Here is a 10,550-nt window from a genome sequence, read left to right on the forward strand (position 1 = left end):
AATCTTTAAATTTATGTTAGAGAATATTCAATATAAACATCATACTGTGTACCTGTTTTATTCCATAACAAAGAGCACAACGCCCGAGTAATTTCCTCGGTGACGTATGGATGAAATACGACCACGTGGGACTGATATTCTGAATCCAACAAGAATAGAAGCATTGACCCGAACTAGGTCACTGTAAACTAGACGAGTATCACATTCCTCCGACAATATACAGGAAGTATTTTACAACCTAGGATGGCTTAAGAAATGACATCACAATCACAGAGCAAGCATCATTGTCAAGGTAACGTGAACGTTGTACCCTTTAATTGCGAGATGTGTAATCAGCCTAAACATAGCCAATTTTGTTGTCACTTTTTATAACGGTGTGGTTATATAACAATTACAGAGGCGTAGCACAATGTAGAATGTTTAATGTTCCCTTTTCTGAAACACGTCATAATTAGCCATATATAAGATAAAATAAACGCCTAATATCATCTTAAATCATTCTATAAAAGAATATTGATAGTATCAAAGTAACCGCTGGAGTTTTTATAAGGTCTCAGACATTTCCTATATAACCTCAGCCTTTAGTATCAATACAAAGTCTCAGGAGATAGGACGAAACAGTTGTATGGTGCAGTTCCAACTTCAAAGTAAGAAAGATGTTATTAATTTTATGTTTCTTTGTGCAATCGTTTTCAATTTAATGCAAATTGCATTTTCTATAATAAACACTATTTTCAGGCGTTTAACATTTGTAATTTCAAAGTGTTATGCACTCTCCAACTACACCGTTGAGTCAGATTAGAAAAAGTAAAGTCATATTTTTGTGGGCTCAAATTTCGTGGTTTTAGGTAATGTTCGTTGGTACTTTATTTCGTTGAAATGCTTAATAAACCCGCCGGTGTTATAGTCCGTACATGTTCGGCGTTTCGTGGATATGTACATTCTTGGAATAAAGGTCAACACAAATCAAATCAAAACAAATACTCAACGAAAATATATGACTTTCAGAAAATACAAAATTGACAAAAGAGTTCTTTCAAGCATCCGTTAGCATTTATGAACATCCATTGGTATATTTCACTCTCTTGTTCATACATATTAGAAACCCGATACTTAGTTTGCTAATGCTTCAGAAATTCGAGGCAGCGTATACGGTAATGAGTTACTGTCCACGACTTAGGATGAAAACACCTTTTTCGCGGTATGCTGCGATCGCACTGATTAAAACTACTGCTTTAATATCGATGCCTTGATCACTTCAGCCTTGAATCGTTTCATCCATTGTAGTTTATGCACCCCATTAACCGTCATTTGTGTGTAAACTTTGTGATCTTGATCGTAACAATGGTTTAAAAGCTAGACATGCTCCATAAGCGGCTTCTGCGCAACAGCACAAAAATCAATAACTGAATTGGAAAACAAAATCCGGACAAAACATTAAATTTCTTTGAAATTGTTCTTCACGGTATTAACAGAATATATGTCAATGACAAGAAATAGTGATGTCGAAGCCAATATGCCCTTTGCCTTCAGAAACCATTTCAATATACAAAAAAGTCTCCAATGGAAATGAAGATGTCCGTTGGTTTATGTGTAGTACATTTCTAAAACACTTCTTTGATTTTAACATTATCTTGGATCTTTTGTGTGTGTGTGTTTTTCCACAGCCATTATTAAAAAGTTTTGACAAAATATTAGATTATTTCAACAGGCTGTTTAAGGGAAACACAAAAGTCAAAGTAACAGAAAATAAATACACTGAGTTTATGGAAAATATTCTCATTAAGAAATAGTTAACTGCTTGGATACCATTAAGTACAGAAAACCGATCTCGCTTAGCGTACCATTCAATAATGAAATGTCATAACAGTGACATACAAGTGATGTATTTGACGGGTAAGTTTCTTTGCTTCAGCCAAGGTAATGTCAGCCAATTAGGCTTAAAACAACAAGAAAATACAAATATGTCAACAAATTCGTTATGCAAACTCACAATCAATGACGATGACAAATTATTAAAAAATGAAATACTCACACAACGATCATTCAAAAAGGACAAGAATTAGATTGGAAGATTAAGTTTTGTGCTTCATCGACATCTGCCGTGTCAACTTTTTCAATACACGAAGAAAGTAATGTCATGTTCGCATATTAGCAAAAACGAAACCAACGGGTATCGATCCAATCTAATCGAACCATAAACTGTATCGAACAAGGAGTTTTTCCAATGAGGTCATGGTAGAAACCACACAAATGTTGCATTGATTTTATCAACCTTCATCTCACGAAACTCTGTATGGACATTTTATCTGTCAGCTATCGACATATCGACATGAAGATGCCGATATTGGTAACATGACCTTGAAAATCGGATCCATTATTATTGGGGATATTAAAATCAGTATGTACATCTAAGAACTGTGCTATATTTGAAACCTCTGAGTAGTTAGATAGTCGAGTTAATAGTAAATAGCCTTCATTATTATGCCAAAAAATCGATTCTCTAATCGAGCTTCAAAATATATAGCCACATTCCTGGTCCCCTTCCCTTCTGCGTCACGTGTTCCGTACCCCCACCCCCTACGTTGGAAACCAGTCGGACCAAATGATGTGTTTGATAGATGTGATTAGGAATATCAATGTTAACTTTCGGTAGTGAATTTAAAATATGCATAAGGAAATCAGGCAAATACTTAATATCACTAAACTGATACTGTAATCATTGTATAGTATGATATACAACAAATTGACAATGGGTTGAAAATATTTGTCAAATTTTATTTATATTATAATAATATATCACATAGCATATGTAGATTCAATAATTATCACATTAAACTGTTCCACTACGGAAACCCATGTACACATATATGATATTGCTACTCTCTTCGGCATTTTGCATTAAACTCATACAATTCCACTTGGGTTGTGATGTCACACTTAATAAATAGAAAATCAACTTTTGAATATTTTTACGCTCTCCAGTCTGCACTCTACCTGGACAGGCAAATTTCAGGAGAAAATGAAGGGTTTGGGGAACAAATAAGCAGCTGTGATCAGTAGTTTGAGGCATTCAGCATTCGATATAATTTCCTTTCGTTAATGTTTTAAGAAAAAAACTACTTTTTTTCAAAACAAAATGTTCCTATGATCGTTAAAGCAATCGATAAAAACATATGATACCTTGGATTAGTTGTCATTGTGACGATGATAAATACGATAAAAACTATTTGTCATAATAAAGAGCAATCAAACAATTCTGAAATGAACATGCAACATAACATGAAACAAAATAAGTTGATATAAACAGAATAAGTAGAAATCTCTTTGTGTTATATTTAGAATCACTAATATTGAACTACGGTTAAAGATAACCAATGTAGCTTTCTCTCGTTGTGTGGAATGTTATAAATCTACTCTATCATTAATTATCATTCAAGATATTATAAATAAACATATTAGGTATCAAAACCCTTCATTTTACAAAGAAACTAGCTAATACATAAAGTCTTCACACCGCCCCTAAAGAGGATCTCAGTGTATCTAACCATGTTTTTTAATGAACAGAAATGAAAAAGAAACAAACTATATGTTGTCTGTTCAGTTCTATGTAACATCATTATAAACATTGATCATTTTTCAAATGGTTCATTTTCGTATTTAATTTTTTTTTTGCAATTTCCAAATATAGAACATAACATCCGTCTTATATTCATAATGTTTGACTACCATGCAGCTGTTTAAATTACATGGGGGTAATTACAATCTGCATATAAGGGAGACAAGCTTCAAAAATTATTCACACCGATGTCTTATTATACATGAGTAAACAATACAATTACTCTAGTTTTGAAAGTTGAAAGGTCACTACAGGTAAACGGATAAACGATATACTGTATTCTATAGAAACATATTATCACTGTTCCGTTGCATTAAGTTTAGTATATCAATGTTGTAATGACAGCAGCACCGCTGGACAATAATAAGTATATAATCAGCTTTGTCTATAGATACTTAATTACCAATTGATTCAATAGGAATAATATTAAAAATTCCATAGTACTAAAACACGGAAAAGTTTACTAGAGGAACTATTATAGAATTTGTACCACGCTACACCAAACATAGCTATGGCTGTAGAACCATATTGTAGCAAATGTATATAGTGGTAGCTGCAATATTAAACAACTATATAAACTATGTACCATATTCCTTCAACAATTCTAATCAAAGTATTATACTACGGTACAATTGGAACTACAGTAGCAGATTCAATTTGCTAAAGTTTCCATATTTGCGTTTCAGCCATACTTTAGTAACAATCGTAACTTAAGTAACGGTGATACACCACTACAACTATTGAATACATTTTACAGTTACAGTTGTACCATACGGACCTTGCGAATATGACAGATGTTACTATGGTAACCAATGTAACTAACGAAACAGATGCACTTCAGTACATCAACAAAAGTAGTAGTTAGCTGCATCACATAAAAAAACAGCAACCGTATCACAGTCCTATGGGATATAGCACTTCAAACAGCAGTAAATATAGTAATAATTACGCAATACTACATTCTCGTTACTATGGTAACAATTACATAAAACCTGTCCTCGGCGAATGTTTGTAGCTAGTAGAATACACACAGTAACATTTCATAATCACCTCTGCATTAGTTCCATACTTGACCAAATAGGAATATACGGCACTTCAGTTTTGTTATTAATCTAAGATAGACAAAGTGTTGAATGCTGTTCTAAATTTGGAAATTGCAAAATGTAAAATTACTTTCGCGGCAAAATGTGAGACAATTAACGATGATCGAAACGATTTAATTACTACCTTAAGGAAGTTTCTTTATGATTTTCCATTTGAATCTAGATGGTCACCTTTGTATTACAAACACTAGAATGTAAAACATTACTGACAGAACTGATACAATCGTATATTCTATCTTTTTTTACATTCCATTTGATGTGCCTTTAATAGTTCTACGTTTACATTTGAGTGATTCGGAGTGCAGACAAATGGCATAGTCAAGTAAACATCAAATTATACATAATCAAACCAAACATATATTGTGTACACACATTTCTATTATAAATAAATATTGCAGAGACTTCCAAACAAAACATAAGGGCTGTACTTTTAAGTATGACTTTGTCGCTAATGATATATGTTGCAAAAATGTTTATGATAACTTCAACTCTCACACTTGTACTCTCATCCAAGATAATAACACATTTCAATTTAAAAGTTATTTAAAAAAGGATAATTTGGCTATGGAGATCAGTATTTACATTGCATTTAGAAATTGTCACTTGCGAAAAAATGCTTTACGTTTGTAAATTATATGAATTATGTCTAAAACCAATTTTGGCGATAATATATATTGATTCTGGCTACAAAGTTAAAACACACCAAATAGGCTTTTCTATTATGAAATGATTATAATATATGTGATGGACGGACTACACATTATGGATAATTATGGAAACAATGGATATCGATTTAACTGTCTCATATTGTACCTAAACTAGGTCACTATTCTCCTGTTGTGATAACTAAATTTCAAAGAGAATGAAGGAACATCTTAATTGACGATGCATCCTATCCAAAATGTGGAAGAGCAAGAACAACGATTGACCGTCGCTCTAAAAATTAGCCCCGTGGATAGATCCTGAATTGTGACAAATGCTTAATGTACTTTCTTGATAGTTTCTGAATTAGTATATCATATCAAATTTGGATTCGCTTAAAGGTTTTGTTGTAAATTGTAAACCATTCATATGCATATTTGCGATATGTATTGAAGAGTGCATCGAAAATTTGACAGGAAGATCATTAAACGGCTTTTACACAGAAAATGTATAAGTAAATGTGAAATACTTTGTTTTAATGCATACACACGAATATATATTGCTAGGACGTTATTTAGGATATAACTAACGGATAGGGTAAACGTACAAACAAGTCCTTGAAGGACGAAACAGCTGCATGGTGCAGTCAAGTTCATTATTTGAATTTCCGGTAACTACGTTATTCTAAATGCGTATTAACAATGCTATTTCTGTGCTGTCATCATTCACTTACATCTTCATATTATTAGATACATATATATAAAAACGAAATGTTTTGAATAAGGGCTATTGCACCTTCTTATCTTCATTTTGACTTCTTGTGATAACAATGGATTTTCTCCTAAGCATCAATGACAAGTCCCATCAAATGGAAACAGATGTATGATGTAGTTTCATTCATTCTTTGGCTATATTGTATCTAAGTCTAAATTTACATTAAAAGGTGCTCCTCACTTGTGTGTCTTTTGTACTTTCCTCTAGGACTTAAAACAATAGAATGAATATCGAGACACATAAAGATATCGTTAGGGATATTTTCGACTGACTGTTTAATTAACACGGACTTGTCTATATAAATGCACTGGCAGAACTTTACGATGAGACTTGGGGATCAGATCGATGGCCATGTGGCATTGTGTCCGGAAACACCTTCTCAATTACACACTGACACGAAAGGAGGTCAAGTGGAAGACAGAAATTTACAAACGCTTCTTCAGTCTAGATTGGCTCATTTTTATATCAACTAACATCACTGAGAGTCCTCGACGGACAAACCACCTTTGTAATGTAGATTTTTTTTCATTATCTTTTATATCTTTATCCAATAATATGTTTTGCTGAAAGCTATTATCTTTTGTACAATTCGTTTATGGGTTGTAACGACAACTGTAAGAATGCTTGAAATCATCTTTTATCAATTGATTTTGACATAATAGACAATAATATCTTTGACCTTCACAATGTTACGAATCATATTTCAAGTGATTATGCATATATATCGTAGTTGAGCTATACACTAGATGTAGCCAATATGTTGAAAATCAATATTACAAAAAGTGCATCACAAAGCAATTTGAAAACGATGTTGATCTAAATGTCAAACATTTCCGTTTACGAAAATGACTACCCTGTGTAAAAATTTCATGTTCACCTTGGTCTCCTATTCAATAATGCAAATAATACTATAGATATATATAACATATTCAAAATAGCATGACCTACTATAGTTTCCATTTCACGACAGAGATACTCTGTGGGGTGTTAACTTGCTACTGGTAATCAGTTCAGATGAGAATTTCCCTAAAGATTTTTCATTTAAGTGATTAGCATATTAGGAAGATCATCTTCATTTTTATAGAAGATTATATATATTATATTATGATATGGACTGGTGCTTAAAATTGATATATCTGATTTTTTCAAGAAAACTGGTCTAGTCTACTTTAAACAAAAACATAGTTAAGATAACAACGCAATCAATCTTAACATTCACCATTGACGAATTATTCATAGTAGTCTCTTTAGAATTGTTGGGTTTCAAAGACAAATCTAAACGTTTTGATTTTAGAAACTTGTTTTCTTTTATCATAAACCTAATTCCTGTTAATGTCAACAGTAGCTAAAACTTGACATTGTGTGATTTTATTACAAGTTTTGCTTTCTTTGCAATATATTGAAAGACGCTGATAACATTCATGTCCTGCATTTCATAATTTAGACCAAGCTGGTAGTATATCATATGGGCCTACAGGTAGATAGCGTGACCTAGTGGCACAAAGGTTCACGGTGATAGCCCTCGTGTCTATATGTACTAGGATCAGTGTCGGGACTTCGTATTGACCTGTGAGTCTTTAAACCTCCATTACTTTTCGGAATACCGATTCCATTATACCATTCCTCCCAAAAGGCATGTTTTTGCAATGATAGGATTAATGGAAATCGGGTCAAAATCACCAAATCATTTATTTCACACGTTAAGAGTATTATCGATTTGGAAAGAGTTACTTTGAAAACAAAAATAATTAATGTTTAATGGCAGTCATGATATATTTGAGTAAAGTATAGATATACTTTTAACAGAAAAATTCCATCTCCATAAAGACCTATTGGAGTGAAATAAATTGGACAATCTATATTAAGAGGTATTTATTTTCTAATTCTCTGTATGATTAAGCCGGTACGTTCGAAAGGAAAATGTTTGTTCATTCCTGCGTTTTACTCTTTGTCCATTTAAATTGCTTTGGCAGAATATATCGGTAAACATTTCACTCACCCTGTAAACCTTAGTTAGTTCAAGAATATAGAATAAATCAAAATATTGAAGTAAGCTAGCTGAGTCAGGATTGAATAATGTATAGACCTGTAACACTATGGCCATGATCAATGCACGATTGCTCTTAACTTTTACTATATATATTGTCGTGTTCATAAAACGCGTAAGCTAAAAATACATTTTCACGTGACAGTATGGAAAACCAAAATAGAAGGCTATAAACGAGAGTGAAATATATTTCAAAAAAAAAAAAAAAAAAGATTTCAATTTTAATGATGGTTTTGTGGCATAGATGTTTTTAAAACTACAATTTAAACCAAATATCATCGGGATAATATCATGATTTCTGACTATCAATATTCATGTGTAATTTCTACTTTTTGCTATTGAATAATACTTTTCATGGATAATTGATATAATTTATGAGTTGAACTGTACTTTACCAGCTAAAAATATGCAAAAACGTTATATGTCTCGTTTTCGCCTTAATTGTGTTATATCGTATTCTTCCTTCTCTCACTCTCGTGTTCTCTCTACATCTTTCAAAGTACTCTCATATACACAACTATACGGCATTAAACGCCCGTGGAGCTCACCTGAAAGGCTATGGGACTTATAAAGCTGTCATTTCTGAGCAAAGTGGTTCTTTACAGTCCCTTCTAGAACCATTTTCTGTTGTATGCATAATATATTCAGATTTGTTCATTTGTTTTCTTGGACTCCGGTGATTAAATCCATTATTATGACGTCGATTTTCAATACACTTGCATGATTTGGGGAATAAAATTCGTTTGAAAGCTTCTCGAAAATCTCTATTAAAGATACTATATATGATTGGATTCAAAAATGAATTGGCATAACCTAACCAGGTTAGAACGCTGACCACCGCTCCTGGAATAACACATTCACAAAAAGCTGCTATCAGATTCATTATAAAGAAAGGCAACCAGCAGAAAAGAAAAACTCCAACAATAATACCAAGTGTTACGGCAGCTTTGTGGTCGGACATCTTCGATCCGCTACTTTTACCGTTGGAATTGTTAAAACGGTCTTGTGATAAAGGCGTGTTGATCTTTTTAATGCTGGCAGCATGTTTTCGTGCATATGCATAAAGCTGGATATAAATAGCTAACATAACAATAAGTGGGATATAAAAACTGATAGTGGAGGACACTACTGCGTAGGCTCGGTTCAAATCCATCATACAAGAATTTTCATCAGGAGGTTTTCCTTGATCCTCCGGATTTTTGTGCCAATTTAAGTGAATAGGAACAAAGGATATTATAAGAGACATAATCCAAACTGACGAAATCATTGCAGCAACTTTCTTCCAAGTCATACATGCCTCATACCGTAACGGATCACGGATGTGAATATATCTGTCTAAGCTTATAACACACAGATTAAGGATGGAAGCGGTTGAACACATGATATCAGATGAAATCCAAATATTGCAAAACACGGAACCGAAAAGCCATCTCCCTTGTATATCGTTTACGACAGCAAAAGTCATCACAAGTATAGCCACTAGGAGATCTGCGATAGCTAGTGACACAATGAATAGATTGTTGAGGTGTTTTAATCTCCGGTCCGTAAACACAGCGACACAGACCAGGATATTTCCTGCAATGGCCAGAATAATGACCAGAGACAGAATGGTCCCAATCACAATACTCTCCACGAGAGTAAACGGTCCAGTTGATTCTGATTCCATATCGCCGGAAACGTTACCTCCAGCACTTCCATTGTCGAAAATGTCATACCCTAGATTAGGAAAAACAGAGTAGTTGGTCACCATATTCTTGGGAACGGCAATTTCTCAAATAAATCCGATGGTTTGGCATCTGCTGATTAACAGTTGTATTGCCCCTCTTCCCCAACCTTACCGCAGTTAATTCCAAGGTGTACAGGGAGTGGTAAGACCGGATCAACAGACCCATAGTGGAATATAGAGGCATCCATACACCACCTGAACCATCACAACACGCACAACTTCTCCTTGAAGATTTGTTTTTGGAATTTTAAAGTGGTACCACAGCAAACATTGGTCTGCTGGGGATCAATTGACGAACAATTTCCATTTAAGGTGTAGGCGATATTAGGTAAACACTCCCATTTGAACACTATGGATATAACACCGGGTAAATGGGCGTTTGTTTTAACCGCCAATACAACCTATCAGTGTTTGTAAAGATAATTACCCTCACCAACCAGAATAAAGGTATTTGGACATCTCCTCACATGTAATCATTGAAACTGCTCGTGTTACATGGTCTTAAAAATCAAGTAAGTTTTTCAATTAGGATGTCCCATCACTCACCGTCCTAGCAGAGATCTCTGTCCGTTAAAGTACGTAGGTATACTACAGGTAGATCCAAATATCGACAGGTTAAGTTGATATGAGCACGTCTGG

General features: G+C 33.7%; 1 protein-coding gene across 1 annotated transcript; it reads right to left on the reverse strand.

Annotated features, from left to right (window-relative positions):
- Nucleotides 1-8,750: 8,750 nt before the first annotated feature.
- LOC132552386 (dopamine receptor 1-like) lies at nucleotides 8,751-9,935 on the reverse strand. The gene has a single exon (XM_060216556.1). The coding sequence runs from the start codon at nucleotides 9,933-9,935 to the stop codon at nucleotides 8,751-8,753; it is 1,185 nt and encodes a 394-aa protein (XP_060072539.1).
- Between the last annotated feature and the right edge of the window lie 615 nt (nucleotides 9,936-10,550).

The sequence above is a fragment of the Ylistrum balloti genome, unplaced genomic scaffold (genome assembly GCF_031769215.1).
Source record: "Ylistrum balloti isolate Yb309-2 unplaced genomic scaffold, AGI_CSIRO_Ybal_v1 Utg370246, whole genome shotgun sequence".
NCBI classification, from domain to species: domain Eukaryota; kingdom Metazoa; phylum Mollusca; class Bivalvia; order Pectinida; family Pectinidae; genus Ylistrum; species Ylistrum balloti.